This window comes from Melanotaenia boesemani, chromosome 8 (assembly GCF_017639745.1).
Source record: "Melanotaenia boesemani isolate fMelBoe1 chromosome 8, fMelBoe1.pri, whole genome shotgun sequence".
Classification (NCBI taxonomy): Eukaryota; Metazoa; Chordata; class Actinopteri; order Atheriniformes; family Melanotaeniidae; genus Melanotaenia; species Melanotaenia boesemani.
Window position 1 is genome coordinate 12,191,353 of NC_055689.1, and position 25,099 is coordinate 12,216,451.

The 25,099-nt window shown below is 39.2% G+C and overlaps 1 protein-coding gene across 1 annotated transcript in view; it reads left to right on the forward strand.

Annotated features, from left to right (window-relative positions):
• The window catches only part of pappa2 (pappalysin 2), an 80,237-nt gene that overhangs the window by 38,088 nt on the left and 17,050 nt on the right, over window positions 1-25,099 (forward strand). The window contains exons 14-25 of the mRNA XM_041991996.1: window positions 517-713; window positions 3,884-3,997; window positions 5,792-5,927; window positions 6,042-6,216; window positions 6,642-6,707; window positions 6,794-6,890; window positions 7,196-7,373; window positions 12,338-12,551; window positions 13,913-14,081; window positions 15,224-15,356; window positions 17,471-17,592; window positions 24,364-24,435. Of these exons, the coding sequence (XP_041847930.1) occupies window positions 517-713; window positions 3,884-3,997; window positions 5,792-5,927; window positions 6,042-6,216; window positions 6,642-6,707; window positions 6,794-6,890; window positions 7,196-7,373; window positions 12,338-12,551; window positions 13,913-14,081; window positions 15,224-15,356; window positions 17,471-17,592; window positions 24,364-24,435 (1,673 nt within the window). The remainder of the gene's footprint in view (window positions 1-516; window positions 714-3,883; window positions 3,998-5,791; window positions 5,928-6,041; window positions 6,217-6,641; window positions 6,708-6,793; window positions 6,891-7,195; window positions 7,374-12,337; window positions 12,552-13,912; window positions 14,082-15,223; window positions 15,357-17,470; window positions 17,593-24,363; window positions 24,436-25,099) is intronic.

A 25,099-nucleotide genomic window follows, 5' to 3' on the forward strand; every position in this document is an offset into this window, starting at 1 on the left:
AGTTCTCTTATGATTAGTAGAATTAGTAAGTTGAGGAAAAATCTTAATTCTAAATATAGTAGGAGACACAGTAATAAAAAGCAGTGTTTTTGTTTTCTGTGAGACTTGGAACACGGTTTGATCATTGCTTTGACAGTTCTTTGTAACACATAATATTGCTGTATTAACTTGGTGACCTAGCAAGGCTCCGCTGAGGCTTCTTTTACATTTCAGCTTATTAATATCACAAAATTATTGAAATTTTTTTATAAGTAATTGAAGTCAAAGATCATTTCTTACAAGAATTTACAGTCTGTTGACAGTACAGGGAGTCAGATTTGGTTGAGCTGACGTGGCGAACATTATTAGTTGCCAAAGAAAATACAAAATAGATTTGCTCAGATTTAGTTCACTGACAAATGAAATTGGATGATAGTCTAACAGTGGGGGATGAGTGTATACCTTGCCAGATTAAGAAACTAGGCTTTATATTCTTTCATAAATCTTCTTCTGTCATTCCTGTCCTTGTCTTCTAAGGTGAACCTAGTCAGTGTTATGTTTTCGATGGCGACGGTGTGTGTGAGGACTTTGAGCGGAGCTCCAGTGTTCGAGACTGTGGTTTTTTCACACCTTTGGGGTATACAGATCAGTGGGCAGCCAGTGCCACTGCTTCTCACCAGGACCCCAACCACTGCCCTGCCCATGCTGCCATAGGGGAGCCATCACTTACCAAGGTATGACAACAGGCAATGAGGCTTGTATTACACTAATTTGTCCACAAAAAGAAGTGTTGAGTGTTATTTTCCAGGTCAGAGTGCAGAAAACAAAGAATCCATCACCATAAAATCATCTCACTGTTTATCTGCCATTACCCACCTTTACAGGTGTATGGGTCCCATAAGTTGTGGTGCAACAGGTGGTACAATTGTTTTCCCACTAATAGCAAGCTTTGCAGTTAAGTTCCATTCAGACCTCTTCATGTGTTTTAAATGTCATTGGACAAGACACTAGGCCCTCGGTTGCTCCCAACATCAACGCCTTGTGTGGCTCATACTTTGCACAGTATGAATGAAAAATACATTGTTTGGGGTTTTGTGAATGTAGCATAAGGCCCCAAAACAAGGTATTTAAGATGAGGTATTCAGCCTACCTTAGGTACTTGTCAATAACAGGAAACCCCAGCCCTATCACATACAAAGTTTGATTGCCTATTTTAATTTAAATGAGACCAACTTTTAAAAAAATAAACCTAATTTTAAACATTTTAAAGACTATTGATTAAGAAACAGGAAATAAATTAGGTAAAATGTTGTTTTCTAGTTGACCACAACTTCCCATCTGATTGCACACAGATGTGTCCCCCCCTGCTGTCGATTTAAGAGGATGCATTGTAAAGCAATTTTTTTATTAATTTTTTTTTGTACTTAACAAACCTGGAGGCTTCATCGGAAGGAAGCTAGAAACAACACCGGGTAGGAGATGGTGTGTCTAAATAGAGCAGGATATTGCTGAAAGCTTTATTGCTGCGTTCACACTTTGATTTGACGGCTACCTTAAATAAACAAAGTTAAATAGATAGTATGAACCTTGAAATATTGAACTTTTTTCACAGATTATTGTTTGTTTGGTGACGTTTGCTGTTTACAGAAATTCTGTGCATGACTTTAGTATTAACTGGTTTGTACGAGCTGCTGCACCAATAACTACTTCTGACAAAAAAAAGGAAAAAAAAAAATTGATGGCACACATAGTCCATTGCAGAAAAAACCAAAAACTTTAAAGACCCTTGTAGAAAATTGTACTCAGATAAAAAAAAAAAAAGCCTTACAGTCTACTGACAAATTTGGAAATTTAATTTTGGAAATGTTTAGATTGTTTAAATGAAAAATGTAAAAAAAAAATCCTGCAGACTGAACAGTCAGCGAGTCCTCTGTTCATCAATTCGGGAATATGCAGGCTAGTTCCAGGGAAGAAGTGACAAAATAACAGAAAAAAATAGAGTAAATCGGTTAATAAAACAAAACTATGGTTACTAGAGCTCCGCAGTGCTGGTGTCTGGGAATGACATTGTTATATTTTGAGTCAAATATAGAATTAATTTAGAAAAATGCGGACAGTTGCTGATAATATCCTGAAACTTTAGTTTCTTTTGTTTCTTTTCTTTGTTTTTTATGACGTCTTCATTTTATTCACAAATTCTTATGAAATTTCATGAATTTTTCTTATTTCTTTTATTGGACTTTATGCTAAAGCCCCGATTGTTGGATGACATTATTAGTCAAAATAAAAAGTCACTTCAAATAACCCTTTCATATAACCCAAACACTTTGAGGATAAATATAAATATCCATCTGGGATGATGCAGCTGTAGCTCTACTTCTTTATCAAATCATAGAACATTATGTTAACATTATCTGTGCAAAGGCTAAAGACCCATTAATGCTTGACACAGAAGACGGAGATGCAGAAGACGGACAGTTTTATCATACTTCGCCGCCCTCATACTTCTATGCATCTTTTACATTTTTACGGGTAATAAGTCAGTTCATCCACAAGTGGGCTGTACCAAGTTCAGAGTTTACTTGACCCCATTTGGCACTGCAATAAACTTGTTTCCACTCTCCCAACACACCCTAAACATTCGCATATAGTCTTTGTTCAAAAGCCCCCCGATTTCCGGTGGTATTTCTTCATCTTCTGTGTCAAGTGACGGATAGCTAAGCTCCCTGAAAACTGACCAAATTTCGTGCGTAACCGACGCAGAAACTGTCCGTCAGTCTGCGGATCCGTCTTCTGCGTCGAACATAAATGGGCCTTAACTTCGGTAATGTGGAGCAGGACAAAATTAGAGACATTCTAGGCGAGGTCTCCAAAATGGTTATTTTGGCACAGTTAAGCACCATCTGATCTCAAAGTCCCCCAGTTAATTATTTCCTCCGTCAAGGCGGAGGTCATGTATTCGGCAGTGTTGGTTTGTCTGTCTGTCTTTCCGTCTGTTAGCAACATAACTCAAAAGGTTATGGCCGGATTTTGATAAAATTTTCAGGAAATCTCAGAAATTGAATAAGTAATAAGTGATTAGATTTGGGGGGTCATCCAAATCATCGCCTGGATCCCGGAATTTTTTTAAAGGATTCTTTACTATGTGGAGATAGAGATAACTTTGTCATTAAGGCTTCTAACTCAAAGGTAATGCCCACAATCATTGGAGAAAAAAAAAATATATACATATTACAATGGCTCAGCAAAGGTCTACAGTCTCAGAGTGCTTCTAGTTTAGAAATGCTGTCAATATAGCCCCACCCCACTATTAACAACCTTCCCAGCAGTTAGCAGAGTTTGCATCACAGCTGAGCAGCAACTGATGAGGAAGTGGAACATTTTGCTTGCTCTGTCAAAGACAGCACAGCATCTTTATACACAGCGCAGCTCTCCTTGTTCCTTTTGCAACTTTTCTACAAAATACATCAATCATTTTCCTCCTATTGCAAATTAAATGTCTGCGGCCTCACGGAGCCTCTGAAGTCCATCGTTACTTTAAAGCCAAATTCTGTCATAGCTTTACTCATGAATTCACATCAGCTTTGCTCTTCTGCATACAAGGTCACTTTTGAAATAAAACCCAAGAAAAAGAGGTGCAGAGTTAGGTCTGAACAAAAAAAAAGTTCTTTATATGTCTCATACATAGAAAGCTGAACAAAAAAAAAAAAGTTTTTTAAGGTTGTACATGCACAGTTGCTGCCAAGCTAAAGACTAATTTGGACCGAATCCATGCTAGCAAGTGTCCCTGACTGTGTTGCTATGCGTAGGGTGCATTCACTGACCCAAACATCTGTCTGTGCATTTCACTTGGTGTGTCCCTGTATTTCAGTAATTTCATTCTTTTCTCGTCTCTTGTGTGAAGCTTTGTAGGTATCAGCACTTGGAGGTGAACGATGGAGCGCTTACTGATGCCTGGTTTCCATGCACGGCCCAGTTTGACACAAATAATGGACTGGAACATTCATTTTGGCTAAAGGTATGATATATATGTGTATGTGTGTGTGTGTGTGTGTGTGTGTGTGTTTGCACGCATATTGTGTCTGTCTTTTCCTCCACTGAATGACTGTGGGTGGCTCCTCTGTCTTTAACAACTTCCAGGACTTTCCAGTTTTTCTTTAGAAAGGGTTGAAGGGCCTCCCATCAGACTGCTGGCTCAAAGCTACACACACACACACACACACACACACACACACACACACACACACAACCACACACATACACATTCCTAACTTTCTAACAATTACATGATTCATACAATGCAATGGCAACTATAATGACTTATTTTCCAGGTCAGTGGTAAATTGTGAGATGTAATGATCTGTGGATGATTACAAACCATGATAACACTCTACTTATTCTTTATTTACTTTTTAAGTCCTTAATTTTTACCTGGGGGTCACTAATCATCTGAATCTTTAAATAGCAGTCACTGCCAGTGTATTTATAGTAGAAGACTAAGTGTTATATAAATAACCAATTATTCATAATTACACACTTAAAAGGCTTGTATTTTGTTGAAATACTGGCATCTAAAGGAATAATAATAGACACAAATGCAATCTTAAAAAGATCTCTTTTATCAAAAGCAATTCATAATTCATAATTATATTGGCTTTGTAAAATGCAGAGCAACAGTAAATGAATTACATACAATGACTTTAAAATTTTATAAATGAGCCACAAAAATATACACTATTAAGCAATTGTTTTTTTATATAATTAAAAAGACATTTTTAAAAATGATGAAAGTTGCGTTTTTGATGATTGAGGCTGACTGAGTCACCTGCTCAGTCATCTTGCTTATCTTTGCAGCTCCACCACTAGCCAGCAATGCCTGACATAGACATCCTGATTCATGCACAGAGATGGGCTTGGATCAGACTTTCCTCTCCAGACCTGCATCTGCTTCTCATATTTTGTATTTTACCTAATATTTAATCTTTCCACAGCTCCCACAATTAATTCTGTGGATCCAGGCTAAGTGTAGGCCAGCTGTCGGTTTGACTGATGGCTTTAAAACCTTGTCTGTCATCCTCTGGATTAAAGGGTCCTTTTCAGTTATAATCTTGCCTCGTTCCTTCCTTGCACATGCTCGTTTGTTTTTTTTTTTGTTTTTTTCCATGTCTCATCATTTCCACTTCTCTGCAGAATGACTCATCTTTTCATCCTGGGCTCTCTTTATCAGACACATCCCTGCAGCTTCTCTGGAAATCTCCCTGAAGACTCTCACAATGTCTGAAAAGACTTCATCATAACATTCATATCTGCCAGAGCTCTCTAAAATATCTTTTTGCTTTAGGAGTTGTGTCTCTTGGAGCCCTCCCCTGTGCTTTATATATAGTCTGAAAAGCCCTTCTCAGACATCCATTCATAATCATCTCTGCTGTATTGAAGGCAGCTGTCTAATTTAACCTTTGTTTGTGTGTGGAAGTCCTTTCTCCTCCTTTTAACACTTCTTTCAAGTGAGTCATTTTATCCTTTGAGAATGAAACACACAGTCTGTCGGCTTGGCAAGTGGCTTAGAACTTAGTAGTTCCCTTAGAGAGAAGTTGACTGAAGCCAGTTTAAATCCGCCACGCTGTGTTTTAGTTGTACTTTTTCACCTTTACTTAACTGTATAATTATAGTTGTTATAAATAGACATATTTTTATTTTAATAAGTAGACCCAGTGCCTCATGTATAAATCGGATGAGCTCGCTGTAGAAATATTGATTATTGCTTCAGCTTTTTGTACTTTCTAACTGTAACTATTATTATATGATGACGCAGGTGGGATTTGTCCATCCAGGAGTGGCGGCCTCTGTGATGGTGTATTTGGCCTCGGATGGTTCATGGTCTGGGGAACAGTGTCGCAGGACAGTCACTGTCCTCCTCTCTGATGCTAATGGCAAGAACCACTCACTAGGTGTGTTTACATGTTTTGATTCAGACTCCGCATATTTATATTTGAGCTGTTTTAAAGTCCATGTGAATCACATCCAGTGTTTGTGGTCCATCTTAAACCCTTCCATCCACCCAGGCACACATGACCTCTCATGCCACAGAAACCCGTTGGTGGTGAACGTGACCCATGACCTCTCTCAGCCCTTCTTCCTCACTTGCTCCGTTATTCTCCTCTTCTCCTCGCCCTCTGTGGCAGTCAGAGGGGTGGCTCTGAGGACCTCCTGCCACTTCAGCACCTTCGCCCTGACCGGGTGCGCATCAGAGGGTGGGCTCTCCCACAACTACCTACTTAACACACACACACACACACAGAACTGTGTCATGCATAACTTAGAAAAGGAATCGAAGGCAAAACTCTAAAACTGCACATTATTACAAACCCCTTAATGTTGTCATTTATGTGAAAGAAAACATGAATAATTGGGACTCCTGGTGTCAATACTTGGAAATATGTTGATGCTGAACACTTCCAAAAGTTCAGTACTGATAGTACATATGTCTTGACAAGCAATATTATTTTTACCTTTAATACAGATCAGCTTTAAAAATGACACACGAAAAACCACAGTTCCAGAATTGTTGATCAGTTTAGGCAGCTGTTTTTATTTTTTCTTTCTCTAGCCGCCTCTTATTCCTCTACTTTTCTCTTTTTTTTCTCCCTCCACATCTATAATAGCTGTTTGCGGCAGCCGTGTCAGATGGACAGCTGCAGTCCTCTGCAGATAGATCATGCTTCTGTCGGGTAAGCTCTTCGGCATGAAACAATGAGCCTTTACAGAGTTGAAACAGGAAAAAAAGAGCTATCTATATATCAGTATGTCTCTGTAGGTGCACAGGAGGAGAGGAGGCCTCTCGCTGCTCTGTTCAGTGTAACCGTGGTTACAGTATAACTGTCCTCAGTGGCAGGGGGACCCCACCACACCAGGTAGACTTTTATGATGAGCTACATTTGTAAAATACCACCAACTTAAAGCTATTAACTTCTTTTTTTATTCACGCAGATACCAGAAAGTATCAAACATTCACAGATGTGGGATTTGCAGTTTTGTGGTGCAGTCTTAGTTTAGTGTTATTGTTTGTGGGGCCTTCTTTATTTTGTCATGCCTTCCCCCATTTTACTATGACTAAACGGCTCCGAGGGTCTCCTCCTTTAAATTTGTAGTCTGTTCCATTTACTGTGGCAAAATCACACTTTTTCTTGTCTTGTTGTTTTTTTTTTTCCACCTCCAGAGAGCGACAGAATTGGAGTGTTTTCATGGTTCATGGGACCGTAAGGTGAGCTGTCAGCCTGTGGACTGTGGCCTTCCTGATGCGTCTCACATCTATCACGCTATATTCAGCTGCCCCCTGGGGACCACCTTCAGCAAACACTGTTCCTTCACCTGTGGATCACCGGCCATATTGCAGGGTAAGTCACAGATTAAGCTAATATATTCCGTTATAGTGAACTCTAAGAATGATTACTTATAGCAACACTAAGCTGAATAAACTTTCAGAAAACACTTTCATGCACCTCACTGTTATCAAAGAGCTGCATTTCTCTGACCAACAGAAAAAAGACTTGAGCTATAAAGTCATGTAGTACTTGTTGTGAAGACATTAGAGTTTGTGCAGCCTCAGCTCTGTCGGTCAGGCACAGTCTGGATTACTGCGGGGGGAAACAAAAGCTATGGGCCACATCTGCTACAGATGCACACTGTAGCAGATTTTGATGGGAACAATGAGCACAAATTGTTAGATAATACTGTAACATCAGTTCTCTTTACAGTAATATCTGTAGCAGTACCCTGAACTAGCTGCGTGTTATGAATTTAAATGCAAAACATAAAAAGTTTGATTCCCTCAAAAATGTACATTTTCAATGTAGAAACACTGAACACAAGAAATATTTTGAAGTTGACATGACTAGAAGTTACTGTTAAGAGAGATATATTATCCTTTGTATTAAAAATTTTTCATTTTGGAAACTTTTTGAACTTGCTGAAGATGCCAAATGGAATACTGAACGATTTTGGAAGCTACACACACACACACACACACACACACACACACACATATATATATATATATATATATATATATATTTACAAAGGAATTCAAACCAAAAACAAATTTTTTTAAACTGTTTGAAATGTTTAAGATTAATCCTAACAGAAATATCTGTGAGTAAATTACTTTCCCCTGCACATGCTCAAACAAACGTACCCATCTTCCCTCCACCACTTGCATCAGAACCATCCTGAACAAATATTGCCTGCTGCACACATAATTTTCACAAAATACTCTGTACTCACCGGTGCAGCTGTAACACATTTTGATAATAACAACACCAACACAAGTTTTAAATAGCATATAAAAGAATAATTAGGTTTTATAAGAACCTGTAAACATTGTAAAAAATTTGGAGTGTTATGATTCTTCATGTAAAAGTCATGCTTCATGTGGGGCCATACAGGCATGAAAACTATTAGCTCCAGGCAAAGTTGAAGGTTGATTCTCCTCATAATTGTACAAGAAAAAGCCATAAAGCAAAACCAGATTGTTTGTTGGGACATAAATCTACCTATACGCCTTCAATGTACTTTTTTAGTTTTATCGTATAGCTGAAAATTGCTGAACACAAATGTAGCCGTAAGCTTTGAAACTTTTGGGAAAAATGTTATTGTGTGGTTACAAAGTTGATTAAAGGAAGACTACAAAAGTTACCGTTCTTAAAACTATATGCTTCTGACTCTTTTTGATGGAGATGTATTATGAACATTCCCGGAGCCATCATTGCCCTGCAGCATCCCTGGGTTGAAAAGCTGCTCTTCATGACTTTTTCTTATAGCCCAGAGCATCACATGACAGCTGCATTTTGCTTTACAGGCAAATGAAAATCAACCTAGACAAGATGCAATATGGAAGCTAAATTAGCCTTAGTTAGGAGACATTAAAGTGCAAAACAATCAGCCAAAGTTCAGCAGTGCCACTTTAAGTTACTGATTTGTGGCTACACTTTTAATCTGCTACGCTAACATGCATATTATAATATTTTTCTGTGTTGGGCTGATGAGGTAAATTGTGTGAATCTCCAAGAGACTGTGTGACTCAGGGCTAGACATATACTGCGTAAGTTTGGATCCAAGGATGCAAGGATTTAACAAACATCTTTCTTTTTCGCATGGATTTTTATTAATCCACGTACACCCATGTAGTCTCCCAGATCCATCCAGCTCTAGCATGATGACATCAACAACTTCCCTATTGCCCAAATCATTTGCGTTTTAAAATGTGTATTTTCAGCAGATGAATTACTAACTAATGATTATGAGATTAAATGCTCATAATTACTGTATATCATTACAATTAATCTAGATTATAATAAAATAAAATTCAATATAAATATTTCCATGCCTCATGCATGTTATAGAAGAACATAACCTTGCCTAACAATAACAAATTCCTAATTTGAGAATACAGTTTAGATATCCTGTTTCCATGCGTGCTAACTCATGGCCACAACTCCTTTATCTTGTTCCAACACATTAGTAACACATGAGCAGTAAAGGTGCTCCATAACTTTGTGCTGTTAGGAGACTGTGGTTGTTAAAATAACAAAAAAAAGGTGGTTTTTGCTTATGAGTTCATTTCACACACTCAAACTTAAACTGCATTAAAAAGCATTTCACTGTGTCCAACAGACTGCGTGTAGGATTTCAGTTACCGAAACTTTTGGGTTTAGTTTTCTGTGGAAGATTTATCTTGTGTTGTTTCTTCCGTCTGTTTAGATCACTGATAACAATCTCAGACATGTTTGATTGTTAATTTCTTGGGTGAACTTAATTAAAGGGGAGCTACTTCAGGAGGTTGTGTAACATAATTAAGCAAGTCACAGTTACCATGCAGTAAGGGGAGAAAAGAGGATCTTTTTACAGATGAAAAACCTGAAATAGTGCAATGCCTTGTGAAAGAAGTGAAAACTTAAGCAAGATGATTATAATGTTTGTGTGTATTTTTAGAGAGCAGATACAGATAAGGGCATATCGAGGAAAGTCTCTGTCAGGCAAATGCACTGTATTAAAAGCCAAGCTGTTAAAAAGCCACTGATGAGCAGCAAGCAGGTATCTGAAGCATCTGGTGTCTATAAAACGTCTCCATGCAGGATACTCCACAGGCTGCAGTTGTGCATAAAGATGTATTTTGGCCATCCATAACCCATGCTTACAAAAAGGAATGGTTGAAGTGAACTCAGAAATACATGGAAGACAAATCAATTCAATTCAATTTATTATATCAAATCAAATCAAACTTTATTTATAAAGCACCTTTCATGCCACAGGCAAATACAAATACATGATTAAAAACATTTATGCATATTAAAAACAAAACAAAGTGGAAATAATAATAGAAACGCTCACCAAAATATTTCCCACAGCACGCACACAAACGCACACACATACACACCAAGCAGCCCCCCCTCTCCATTCTATACAAACATGATTCTTTTATTTCTGTCTCGAACTGAATGTTATTATAAAATACTAAAAGTGATAAGCATCTGGCCTGATGCTGCTGTGAGGAAACAATATCGGTGTCATGGGGATCTATCAACACCAGGGGCCAGTCCACCCATGTCCAACAGTGGCAACCACCCCCATCAGGACAGACTGGGGCCCACACCACAGCCAAAAGGCTGCAGTGCAGGGCCCCAGCCACCCCGATGGGTGCAATCACCGCGGCAGCAGCCTCGAGACAGAGCAGGCAAAACCCCCGGCGTGGAGGATCCCCACGAGGAAAACACTGGAGTTACAATTAAAATTAAACAACCTTAAGAAAGAATTAGAACAGCTAAGAATGAATGAATAAATAAGTAAATGAATAAATAAATAAGAAGTAGTACAGTTGAGTAAAATGAAAATAAAATAACGTGAAATAAAATTATGTAAAATAAATTAAGATCAAATAAAATTTAGTTAAAAGCCAAGCTGAAAAGGTAGGTCTTAAGCCTCTTTTTAAAAACATCGACGTTCTCTGCAGCCCTGAGGCCCTCCGGCAGACTGTTCTACAGACGAGGGCCATAACAATGAAAAGAAGCCTTGCCGTATGTCTTGGTCCTCACCCTTGGGACAACTAAAAGGCCAGTACCAGAGGACCTCAGGGTCCGCGAGGGTTCATGACTTAAAAGAAGGTCCGATAATTAAGATGGCCCAAGACCATTAACAGATTTATAAACTACTAAAAGAACCTTAAAATCAATCCTGAAACGCATGGGGAGCCAATGCAGCGATTTTAAAACTGGTGTGATGTCCCATGCTACACTGGATTGTCCAGATAGATGGAGGTTCTTGATGGTTGGTAGATAGCCACCATGTCCCAACAAGGCTGCAACGTCAACAGGCTGTTGCACAAAGTGATGTTTTGGGCTGGAATAACATGGAGTGAAATGGCAGGTCCCTTTAGGGTGCCTGATGGTGTCAAAATGATATAATATATGGGCAGTTTCTAACTGACCATTTTCTATCATCTGCAAAATGTACTACTGAATTATTGGTTGCTATGAGTATAAAGGAAGCAAAGGCTCATGGTGTGGCCACCATAATCCCCTGTACCTGTGGAGCATCCTTAAAAGGAATATCCACGAGAGTGGAGGGCAGTATATCTCCAAGCAGTACGTTTGGGAGGTAATTCTTATAACCTAATATTAGATCAAGGTTGAAACTATCAATGGACTTCCAAGTTCAATGTCTGAGAGAGTTGTTCAGGTGATATCAAAGTAGGGCTCCTATGTTAACGTGGAACTGGATCTGTGAAAATATTTCTTTGATCTGCTTTTTAAAAAATAATCTCTTATGTAATGCCAGAATATGAGAGGTGAACCTTTTTAAGTTCTTACTTTACTGTTTTGAATCTATAAACCTGAGTATTTTATAATCTAGAGCAAACTCTGACAATTTAAAAATCAGATTCACTGTCATTCGCATTGATTACCCCAGGCAAACGAATAAAACAAAACAAAAAACAACAGAGAACAACAGCTTGATAATTTGGACTTGGCGATGTGACATATGATTAAAGACAGATGAAAACAGTAAGGGCCTTGTGAGTCATCTAACAATTTTATTTACAAGTGAAGTAAAATTTTGACCGCTTTATGCAAATAACATGGCTGAAGTTACTTCTCCTAATTTCCAGATCTTGTCTGAAATTATGAAGAAGTCATTGAACCATATCAAACATTACAACTTTTTTTATTAAGTAAATTGTTCTGCCTTCATGACTATTCAGTTCTATCACATGTCATGTTTATCTCATGTCAATCAAACCTGGCCTCGTGTTTGACTGAAATTGTCCTCTTCCCCTCTTTCTTCTCCTCCCACTCTCTTTCCTCAGGTGACAGTGATCGGTTGGAGTGTTTGGAGGATGGGCTGTGGTCTTTCCCAGAGGCTTATTGCAAGATTGAGTGTCCAGAGACTCCAAACATATCCAATGCCAAACTGCTAACTGCAAACTGTCTGGCTTCAGGACATGATGTTGGCTCTGTCTGTCGTTACAAATGCAACCCAGGCTTCTATGTAATAGGGAGCCTCCAAAAGAATATGCCAAGGTTGGTGCCTCTGGAAGCTCTGGAGTCAATATATGTGGGGTTTGAGAAGCATACAGTAGTGGTATCATCCATAATGGTACAGATTACCTATTTGTGCTCTGATCTACTGCTTAATTTTCAGAAGGAAAATTGGTTATTTCAGGCATTTGTTTCTTTTAACGAATAAGTAGCTTGTGCAGTTCCTTTAAATACTATTGTGCGTAGACGGGAGACCAAAGTAAATACAGTGTTTAATTACGCATGCCTCCCTGCGTAATGGAGGAAATTCCTTCTTTCCTTAATTTTACAAGATTCCCATTACACACTGCTTAATAGAATTAGGATCTTTGATTTAGGTATTTTATACAGAACTATAACAATGAATCACATGAACAACCAAAACCCTGAAGGCAAGGTCTTAAATATCAATGGGTAACATTTTAGGAGGTATTTCTCTGCCCGTCAGCTGTATAACTATATTCACTTTTGGAACAAATTCCCATTAGGGTCCAATAAAATATGTACCGCTGCTATCTTGGCCTCGCCATCGCTTTGCCAATTATATTCACTGGCTAACTGCTCATTACTGAGCACAGTTCACATGTTAGTAATGAGATGTGGGTTTCCAAACAGGAGACACAGCTTCTGGGGTAAGTTTATATCCTTCAGATAAGTAAACACTCATTCTTCACACATTTTATTCCGCAGTGGTTGCAGAGAAGTTTTTCAGTTCATGTACCTTCCTTACCGTTGTAATGGTAAACACCTAACAAACTAATATATACTATCATAAAAATCAAGTACATATCTTTTATAGATTTATATTACTTTCCATCCAGCAAGTTGAAAAACAATTTATTTAAAGATCCATTTGCAGCTGGGTGTCTTTATGAGTTACACCTTCTGAAACATACGTGTAAACATTTTAATAACCCCTGATCCTTTATTAGTCCAACATGTGAGAGCGAACAACAGCAGCTATTACAGAACCTTAAACAGGCTATTTACTCTTACCTTTGACACATGTATCCATATAAATACATATTATAACACATACCTTTGCTTTTACACACTATGCTCACCACACGGGAGATCTCTTTATTGTAGAGGAGGCTCTCAGTAGGTCCTTTTTCTTTTGTTGCTTGTGTTGTTTTTTTGCTATTAAAAGATTGATCTTAAGAGTCAAGAATTCTGATAAACTTTATTACATTCAACATTCTTTATAAACTAAATGGCTCCTTATGAAAGATGCAAAACAGACATATCTGCAGAACATCCTCAGGTATACCTGCACAAGAGCTCTCCAGTTTTTATATATACTCTGTAGCAAACCTTGGGAAAGTTATCTTACAGATGTGTGTCTTTACTCCTGCTGTCTCTAGGAAGTACTTCAAGTTGGAATGCCTGGAGGGAGGGCAATGGGAGGAAAGTGACTGTGAGCCAATATCCTGCTCAGCACTACCTGATGTATTCCACGGCATGTACACCTGCACCAACGGCCTGCACTATGACACCGTCTGCACTCTTCAGTGCCCAGACACTTCAGAAAATGTGAGATTTCACCACACTCATGTTACTGTCAATTTGGTTTTTAGATCAATTGAACAGGATGTTGAGCTCTTTTTAGTAGATGCCATTTCCCCACTAAAATAAGTTAATTATAAATGGAAGTAACATTTGTGTTACTGTCAAAATGCAGAAAGTATATGCCTTTTGATTCCAAGTCATACTACACAAATTTGGAATCTAATAAAAATATCATCTTGTTACCAAGTCTTAAAATCTTTCCGTTACTTTAACAACAACTGTGCCAAAATCTAAAAATAATGTGTTGAAAATTTAAGTTTAATCCATGATTAAGTAGAATTACTTTGATTCTTTTTTATTTTTATTATAGATTTGTTGATGTGCTTGGGATCATTGTCCTGTTGCATGACTTAGTTTTAGACAAGCTTAATCTGTCAAACAAATGACCTCACAGGTAACTTTGGTATATAGAAGAATTCATGGTTGCATCAATAACTGCAAGGCTTCCAGGTACTATGGCTGGAAACAAGTCATCTGCCACTGTGCTTGAATGATGGACTCCAAATAGTTTGGAAATGACATAATCATTCCAACAACGATGAACAGGAACATGTACTTCTTTAAGATCATTAACATCTTTCCTTCTTATCATTGTGTTAATACAGACCTGAATCCTCCAGACCAGCAAACTGCCAAAACCTTTATTTTTATAGAGGAGCTCACACTTGTTAATGATGATTCATTTAATGGCATTTCATTAGCACCCTGAGATGACATTGTTGTGGAGTGGTCCTATAGAAATTAAGCTGAACTGAATTGAATAACAGATAACAGCCTTGCCAAACACAGCTGGTCTTTTTCTAAAATCCTGTGTGCCCCCAAATTCTTTCAGTCATTCTGATTCTATTCTTGGTAGTCTTTCAAATATCATCACCCAGGCTGCTGAGATCTAACCTCAGTTTTGATGCACAAGTCAAAGTCCTACAATGTAATAATCTGTAAAGCCCTAACAGAGCAATGCTTTATTTAAAGCATGTGTATTCCATAAGGTGTAAACTGTAACAAACTTTAATAGACTACTCAGTTGCTCTTGTGTTAAACAGATAAACAGATAATCTAAAATGTAGACTGTGGACAGTGATTTAAGCATGTGTGTGTGTTTCAAGAGGGAAATTCGCTGCACCAAGGATGGGAAGTGGACAGCAGAGTTTACTATGTGCTCCACACTCCAGGGATCCTGCTCTCCTCCTCAAGATCTTAACTCTGTGGAGTACAGCTGTGACCAGGAGATGAATATCGGTGAGTGAAATTTCTTTTAGGGATCCTTATTATATTCTCTTCTCACCGACTGGCAAAAAGAAGCTTTGTTTGGTTTATGTAATTTTGTAATGTATACACTGTAATAATGTAGTTTATGTAAGAAAAACAATTATGATATTGTGCAGATTTGATGAATCATCTCTCTTGTACTACAAAAATATGATCCACATGACTTAATTATTTAATTAATAAAGTTATTTCTAATTAGAATATCTTATAAGTGACCTTTTTGATTGATTGTTAGGGAAACAAGAAATTTCTCTCCCCTTTTAAAAGTTTTTTTAATAACCCGGACCTCATGACATGCAGAACGGTGGTCTGTGTGCCAAATTGTGCGGGACAGATTTGCTTTGCCAAGGGAGGCCTCTTGTACATATGACTACCCTTGACACTTTAAATACTTTTTATTATGTCATTATTTTATTTGTGTTTTAAAATATTTTGCTATGCCATAAACTCATATATTAATGCCAAACCTGATGAAGGAGTAAAAGGGAAAAAGGGTGAAGAGGTAAAGAGACAAAAGGACAGAAATGAAATGTGGAAAGGGAAACAGACTGGGCTGCAATAACAAAATAAACAGTATCAATGCTAAAAACAAAAAAGAGAAATATACAAAGAAACATCAAATCAAATCAAATCAAATTTTATTTATAAAGCGCTTTTCATGCAAAGGCAACACAAAGTGCTTTACATAGTAGAAATGAATGCATATTAAAATGAAAAAAAAGAAAATCACAGAACAAAAACAATAAGCCCTTTACACACCCAGTTATGTGACAGATTAAACTCCTCCCACCCCCCCGCCCCCCCCCCCCCTTCAACCATCCACACACACACACACACACACACACACACACACACACACACACAAACTCTTAATATCTGTCTTTGGCTTGGCGCTGCTGTGAGGAAACGGCATTTTTGGGGACCCATTTACACCAGGAGCCAGTCAAGCCATGTTTGCAGAGGGCAGACCAAGCAGGCTTGACTCCCAGAGTTTAGGATCCCCATAAAGAAACATAAGGAAATACTTGAAAAATAAGACCAGGCACAACCCCATATCCAGGTGCTACGTCTGAACATGAAGCAAATAGAAAGCAACAGAACAGAGAATGCAACAGATAATCATCAAGAGTACCTGCAGAGAAAGAAGCACAGACACACAAACAGCAGTAGCAACCAGCAGAAAGCAGATGGAAACAGGTGCAGCTCATTGTGCATGTTCATGTGAGCGTGTAAGTGCAACCAGACAGACAGCAGAAAAGGCAGTAAATCAAATCTATCTGGAAGTTGCAGATTCTTATCTATCTATTTATTAGGGATGTTCCGATGCCATTTTCTTCTGTATGATACCGATTCCGATACCTGGGGTTTAGGTATATGCCGACACCGAGTACTGATACCTGTGTTATTTTATTAAGAGGTCTATTAAATTTATAATTTAAATAAATTATATTTATGATAGACTTTGATGTATGATATTGTTACTGTCATTCGATAGCCTAGCATAGGTTAAACTTTAAAACATGAAATTTATATATCAGATTAATCATAGTTTACAAATTAATTGATCATGATTAATCACCATTCGTGATTATTAAAAACATGTCTCATTTGTTGCTGTCAATGAGTTATTTTTGACAGCCTTAATATTTATTTATATCATTCATGTTTTTTTAACACATGAAAACCATGATTGTCACAGAACATTTTTAATTATTGAGTAAATAAGCTTGGATCATACCACTAATGCTAAATGTTAGCACGACAATGACTCACGTGCAGCTGCTTCTCCGCCTACAAACTCAAAACAATGGTTACGTAAGATTACATAACCAACTTCCTGTGTCTGTGTGTGGTTGTGTCTGATGGGGTTTAGACAGAAATACTCGCCGATACCTTACTTTTGGCAGGATGGCGAGTATTTCTGATGCTAGTATCGGTATCGGCCCAACTCTCTCTCTCTCTGGCTGCCTGGCTGTCTGTTTGTCTGTCTGTCTGCCTGGTTGTCTGTCTGTCTGTCTTTTTTTTGGTAGACATACAGGAGAGTACTGGACTTAAGCCTTTTTTTCTCTCTTTTTTCTTTGCAGGGGCTGTGTGCTCTCCAACATGCATTGTTGCTCTGGATATGGATCTTCATGACCCAGTAGTTCTGCCCAACAACATCACAGTTAACAGTTTGAAGCACTGGATGTTGTCCACCACTGTCCAGGTTAGATGCTCCGGCAGACCAAACATGGCCCAAATGTGCATTTTTGTTTGGCCTAAATTTTACCTTAACCTTCGGTGTTCACTGAATGTGAATGTGGCTGCACATGACCATAACATGTGGCCCGTATTCTGGCTAACAAAATACAAAATCCACATCCAGGCCAATAACTGATATCTGGACCACATGTAGCCCACATGAGACTCGACATAATCCAAGCCTGGCTGGCAACTGACATCTGGTTCATTTCTGGCCCACACAACACTTGCCAGTGCCTTAACTGAGCCATAATGCCAAAAGTATCCCAGATTTGGCCCAAACATGTCTGCTATCTGGGAAATCTTTCCATCTTTGTAATAAATTTTTAGTATTCATCAGTTTGTTGTGACCAAACCCACCATGGGATTAGATTTCATCTCTCTCAAGAAACTGTTTTAATTTCATCACGTTTGACTTTTCTTTTTAACTGATTCCTTGCCATTATTTAGAATTTTAGCTGAGTATAATTATGATGAAATTAAATTTTTTATTAGGTTCCAATATGTTTCACCAATTTGGATTATTTGTTTTTGTCAATTTTTTGCATAAAGTCTTTAAAAATTATTTAAATTACAGGTTGTAATGCAAAGGAATACGAAAATTTTTAAGGGGTGCAAATACTTTGACAAGCCACTGGACATCAGTTTCCATTTAGTCCCCTCCATCAAAATCTAGCGACAAGAGGAGAGATGCTGCTTGCAACATTGACTTTACTTGTTTCTGAGTTGGTTTCTTTTTTTTGGCCTGACAAAACAACCGCAAATGAGCGAAATATTGCAGTTTTTCTACCATATGAAGACTCTTGGCAGGTATTATAAAACAATGGTTGTTTTGCTCACTTGCTGCTACGCGACTAGTCCAGGGTGCCATGAAAACCCGATCCACTGAAAAACAGCTCTGAGAGCTGTATCAGAATGTATAATTCATCCAAACATCTGGTCCTCTGAACATCAACAGAGAGTAAACTGAGCTGCTGTTCCAGCCTGACTCACCTTAACTGATAAACACAAATCGACAACACCAAGACAACTAATACACAGACACAATAATGACATGTTTTTTGATGGCTGACATATTTAGCAAAATACATCACTCATCTTTCATTTATTACTAATTTATTTCAAAGTTAGCATCTTACTCTAGTATCTCCAAGACTCCATAATGTTTTTACAAAAATGATTTGAATCATAAAGATGTTTCTTTTTTTAACCAATAATGCCTCAAACTAATCCATTCATATAAATTAAGCTGAGATTTTCTTTTAATTGATTAGATTAAGGAGGCATCTGATAAAAATGCCTCCTGGTTTGGAGTCCTTGGGGCTGACACAAATGATATCTCCTGGCCTGGCTGCAGTAGGGGATCCTTGAAGAACTGGACAAACTTGCCGGAGGTCCACTGATGTCAATTAAAGAATAAACAGATATAAGTGTACATGTGATTAACATCATATATTTGATCAAATATCTTGCAAAGGAAAAAAAGACCCTTTAAAAGAATAATTTCCAGCTGAATATGCTTATTACACAACTCCAGATCGTATCTGTTTGTTCATTATCTTTCAAGAGTTTTTGTGTTACTGGAAATCACAGGGAGGTAACAAGAGTAAAGGTTCCAGTTGACGTCAAGCCTTCTAGGAACTGCTCACATCTCTCACACAAAGTTTGTACAACCAGTGAAAAAAACACCCAAACAAACTCGTAGGAATGTCAGATCTTGGATCTAAGTTACAATACTGTTGTTTTGCTTTAAAGGTGGGTCATATTTCCCAATACCATATCTTAGGAATCACTTTAGTGTTAATGCTGTTGCAAACAGTGCTCCAGTTTCACCTTACATTTGGGTGGTCAGTTAGCCAGCCAGCCAGTTAGTCTGCCTTTGCCAAGGTTAAATAGTTGGAATGAGGTCTGATTACTTACGCCATATCTCTGACATTGCCTTGTGATTTCAAGGCATTGTGTTATCTCAAATACTTCAGAATCAGGTCTCCCTTTCTGGGTCAGCATGTGCAGAAAAGCCTTGGGGAGGATCTGCTTTCACTGTCTATATTTTATAGTCAATCAGCTGTCTGCTAACCACCTTGTACATTTCTGGGGTCAAAGAAATGACAGAGGACCACAACTTCATCCACATTTCCATACAATAATTTAGTTTGTTTCTTTTATTTATCCTTTATTGCAATTTTCTGTCTTGCAAAACAAAACACACCAGGAAGGCAGCAGGTTTTTATAATGTTCTGGATATTTCCACAAAAAAAAAACATCAATAAAAAAAAAAAAAAAAAAAAAACTTAAACAAAAGGAAAAAACAAAACAAAACAAACAAACAAAAAAAAAAACATCAATTCAATAAAAGTAACTGCATCCTGCTACTGTGTTATTAAATAAAAACTCTACTCAGAAAGAGCCCAGTTCATACAGTATGAGTACAAGTTCACATTGTGTAATTTCCATTTTCCATTTTCCTCCCACCGTCCAAAGACATGCATGTTAGGTTAATTGGTTGTTCTAAATTCTCCCTAGGAGTGAGTGTGTGTATGTGGATGGTTGTTTGTCCATATCTATGTTGGCCCTGCGACAGACTGGTGACCTGTCCAGGGTGTATCCTGCCTCTCGCCTGCTAAAATGCTGGGATAGGCTCCAGCTTACCCTCGACCCGTAATGGACTAAACGGTTCAGATAATGAATGAGTAAAATCAATAATTGAATGAATAATTTCCATTTCAGCTATGTAGTGCATTCTTTTGACACCTTTAAGTCACTTTTAGTTCAAACAGTTTTGCACATAAGATACTAAAAATAAAGCAATTGTGCAGATTTCTATTTACATAATTTTTTCCAAGCAGGAGCTGCAAATTCTGATTTCCCGTTAGTCAATTCATTTCAAGTCGCTATTGTCATTACACATAGTGCAGATTGCTAGTCACTCCGATTACATAAAATACACAAAGACAATGACACAACACACACTGAGTATATTGGTAATTATATACTAAAATAAATTACAATAAATTACAATAATAATAACTGCTCCCTGAGCCGCCACCTTACCGTGGTGGAGGAGTTTGCATGTCCTGATGATCCTAGTGGCTATGTTGTCGGGGGCTTTATGCCCCTGGTAGGGTCACCCATGGCAAACAGGTGTCTAGAGGAGGGACGTGACTCAAAATACCCCTATGATGACGACAAATCATGGACCTAGGTTTCCCTTGACTGGACGTGGGTCACCATGGCCCCCCTCTGGAGCCAGCCCTGGAGAAGGGGTATGGAGACAAGCGCTTGGTGGCCGGGCCTTTGCCCATTGGGCTCGGTCGGGCTCAGCCCGAAAGGGTGACATGGGCTCTCTACCTGCAGGAGGGGCCATAGGGGTCGGGTGCAGTGTGAGCTGGGCAGCTACCAGAGGCAGGGACCCTGGTGGTCTGATCCTCGGCTGCAGAATCTAGCTCTAGGGATGTGGAATGTCACCGCTCTGGCTGGAAAGGAGCCATAACTGGCACCCAGACACACTATTCAGCAGTTCGACGATCAACTTTGTAGTCGTAACGTAGGACTAACGGCTGCATGTCTTGGACACTCGGGTGAAGAGAGGGGCAGAGCTGTCAACTGATCACCACCTGGTGGTGAGTTGGCTCAGATGGTGGGGGAGGATGCCGGTCAGGCCTGGCAGACCCAAGAGTGTTGTGAGGGTCTGCTGGTAACTTCTGGAGTCCCCTGTCAGAAAGAGTTTCAACTCCCATCTCTGGCAGAGCTTCAACCATGTCCCGGGTGAGGCATGGGACATTGAGTTTGATTGGGCTGTGTTCTGTGCCTCTATTGTTAAGGCAGCCAGCCGCAGCTGTGGCCATAAGGTCGTCGGTGCCTATCGTGGTGGTAACCCCCGAACTCATTGTTATGCAGTAAGGGATGCTGTCTTGCTGAAGGAGTCCTATCAGGCTTTTTTGGCCTGTGGGACTCCAGAGGCAGCTGATGGGTATCAGCAGGCTAAGCGGAACGCAGCTTCGGTGGTCGCTAAGGCAAAAACTCGGGCATGGGAGGAGTTTAGAGAGGCCATGGAGAATGACTTCTGGACGGCTTCGAGGAAATTCTGGTCCACCATCCGGCAGCTCAGGAAGGGAAAGCAGTGCTCCATCAACACTGTGTACCGTGGGGATGCGGAGCTGCTGATGAGAATCAGCACCTACAAATCCGAGACCATGGTCCTTAGCCGGAAAAGGGTGGAGTGCATTCTCTGGGTCAGCATGAGGTCCTGCCCAAAGTGGAGGCGTTCACGTATCTCAGGGTCTTGTTCACGAGTGAGGGAAGGATGGAGCAGGAGATCGACAGGCGGATCGGTGCGGCATCTGCAGTGATGTGGACTCTGCATCGGTCTGTCGTGGTGAAGAGGGAACTGAGCCAAAAGACAAAGCTCTTGATTTACCGGTCAGTCTACTTTCCTACCCCCACCTATGGTCACGAGCTGCGGGTAGTGACCAAAAGAACAAGATTGTGTATACAAGTGGCCGAAATGAGTTTTCTCTGCAGGGTGGCCGGGCTCTCCCTTTGGGATAGGGTGAGAAGCTTGGTGATCCGGGAGGGGCTCAGAGTAGAGCCGCTGCTCCTCCGCATCGTGAGGAGCCAGATAAGGTGGCTCGGGCATGTGGTCAGGATGCCTTCTGGACACCTCCCTGGTGAGGTGTTCCGAGCACATCCCACCTGTAAGAGGCCCTGGGGAAGACCCAGGACACGCTGGATGGACTACATCTCTCGGCTTGCCTGGGAACGATTCTGGATCCCCCCAGATGAGCTGGTTGAATGTGGCCAGGGAGAGGGAAGTCTAGGTTTCCCTGCTTAGGCAGCTGCCCCTGCAACCTGACTCTGGATAAACGGTAGACAATGGATGGATGGCTGAAATAATATTAAGTAAATAAATGAAAACTACATGAAAGTGACTAGTGCTTAAATGACTAATGTGTTCTCCTTTATGATGTTCGACGCTCTGCTGCAATAGCGTGACGTAACAAGGTTTTTCAGGTGTGCAGGGGACAGCCAAATGATCTTTTCTGCTGACCTAATGACTCTCAGTAGAACCTTTTTGTCTGTACACTGAGAAACAGTATGTCAGGATACTCAATCGTTGCTCTATTGAACCTGCAGCCTTTGCTTCACACTGTTCCTTTTGAGCAACTGAAGAAAATTGAGCCTTTGTTGTGCTCTCTTGCTGATGGCAGAGATGTTTTGTGACCAGGAATTTGAAGGACTGCAGTCTTTCCACTCCCACGCCATTGATGTAGAGAGGCAGAGGTGGTGCGTCGCACGTCTTCCTGAAGTCCAGTATCATTTCCTTTGTTTTGATGGTGTTGAGGTTTAGACAATTTACCACACACCACTTTGACAGTCTCTCAATCTCATCTCCTCCAGAGATGAGCCCAATGATGGTTATATCATCTGCGAAATTAATGATGTGATTGCTTGAGTGGGCTGGAGAACAGTCATAGGTGTAGATTGAATAGAGGAGAGGACTTAACACACAGCTTTGTGGGAAGCCAGCCCTGTGAGTGATTGAGGCACTATACCAATTACATAAAAACAGTAATGAAACAAATGTTAGCCTTTAAAACGTAAACAAACCTTAGTGTGATTGAGCTGCAGTGCAGACCAGGGTTTATAGAGTCAATGTATGACATGAATAATGATGTGTTTTCATTGGTGTATTAATCTGGCTGGGTGATCATTGTATTAATCTCTTTGACATGCACTGTTTTAAAGAGGCGCTGCTTAACTTTGGCAGATTTTCACACTTTCGTGCCTCCTATTGAAGGCTAATTCGGCATCCATCTTGCATCCTGTCTCTTTTCTGAGCTCTCTTCAGTAAAAGCCAGTCCAATGTTGTCTCTTATTTCTTGCTCTGTTAATGTTTATTTTCCTCTAATAATGTCCCCTTAAGTTGATTTGCTGAATCAACAATGGTCCACATTCAAAATGGCCAAAGTGTTAATATCCAGTTGCTGGCTGCAAAACACAGCTGTCACATGATTCTACAAGCTGGAATACCCCCTTAAACCAGCAGATGTGAACAGAATTTATGTTTTAAAAAAGAGCTCTGTACTGTCTGTGGTATTTTTATCTATGAACATAACCCTTTAAACTCTGTGCATATTTTTTAAGCTTCTGCTAAAAAATTCCATACCCATAATGAAATGTGTAAATCTCTGCAGCCACAGCAATGAATATCCCTTTGGAACGATGCAGCTGTGGCTCTAAAACTTTTCAAAGCTTAGAATAATGTGAATTCTGATAAAGTGAAGCAGAAAAAAATTAGATAGGTTTTTAGTACAGATAGTTCAGCCTAAGTCTCCTAAATGTCCATTTTGGCATAGTTTGACACCATCTGTTCTCAAAGTCCCTTAATTGGAGGACTTCAGGTCTTAAAAGTGAAGACCCCAGATGCCTCCTCTAAAATAAGTTTGAAGGATGTCAAACTTAAAAAAAACTTTCCAGCTTATGACATACATTTTCTATTGAGTTAATCAACACCATAATAGATCAACACTGCAGCACCCTGTTTGAAGAACCGGTTATGTAAAAGTTGTACACATGAATTGCAGTAATTCATATTTTGAGCATCAAGCTTGTACAAACTCTTGTAAAAATAGTTGTTTCTGACAATTATATAGTTTCTTCCATAACAGACACAGTAGTTATTAATTTCCTGTAGCTGCATTGTTTAACCAATGTGTTAATGTGTTTTGTTTCTCAGCGCATAGTGTGCACCGGAATGATGACTTGGTATCCTGACCCTCAAAACATCTATTGCATCCAGTCATGTGAGGTAAGACAACAAGGTAGCATAGGAATTTTGATCATATAGTTTTCTTTTTTCTCCTTGTTTTTGTTGTCCACAAAGGCCAACACAGAATGAAAATATTGTTATCCAGATGTCAGACTCACCCAAGTCAGAGAATATCTGTTTTAGCTGTGACTGATAAAAAAAAATTGTTGAGTGCCTGAATTAAGATCTGTTTTCCTTCTCTATATCATAGATAGGATTTTTGTGAAAGAAATAGTCAAAAATACGTTAAAGTCAAAGGCTGAATTTAATGTGCATGTTGTATTGTAGAAATTGTAGATTCCATTATACACGTTAGTCTTTTATGTAGGTTATGAATGTTTCAAGTGCAACAGGTATCTCAGTTTGGCTTTTCTATTTAGTTAAACTGAGTTTGAGTTACTTAACCTTTACAACAATTACACCATTTCTGGGTATAACCATATTAGATTTACTGTCTCGGCCAGACTTTTCCAGTAATATTAAACATGAAGCAAAACATGTGTATCTCTGTTGTCATCACTACTCAGAATACCACAGCCAGTGTGCAATATGCTCCATATTTCATGATGACAAATCACAGACAGAAACTGATAACTTGCATGTTGCAGGAATCCTTTTTAAATATATCCAAAGAAACCTTTTTTCCAGAGATGCTGGCATTGTC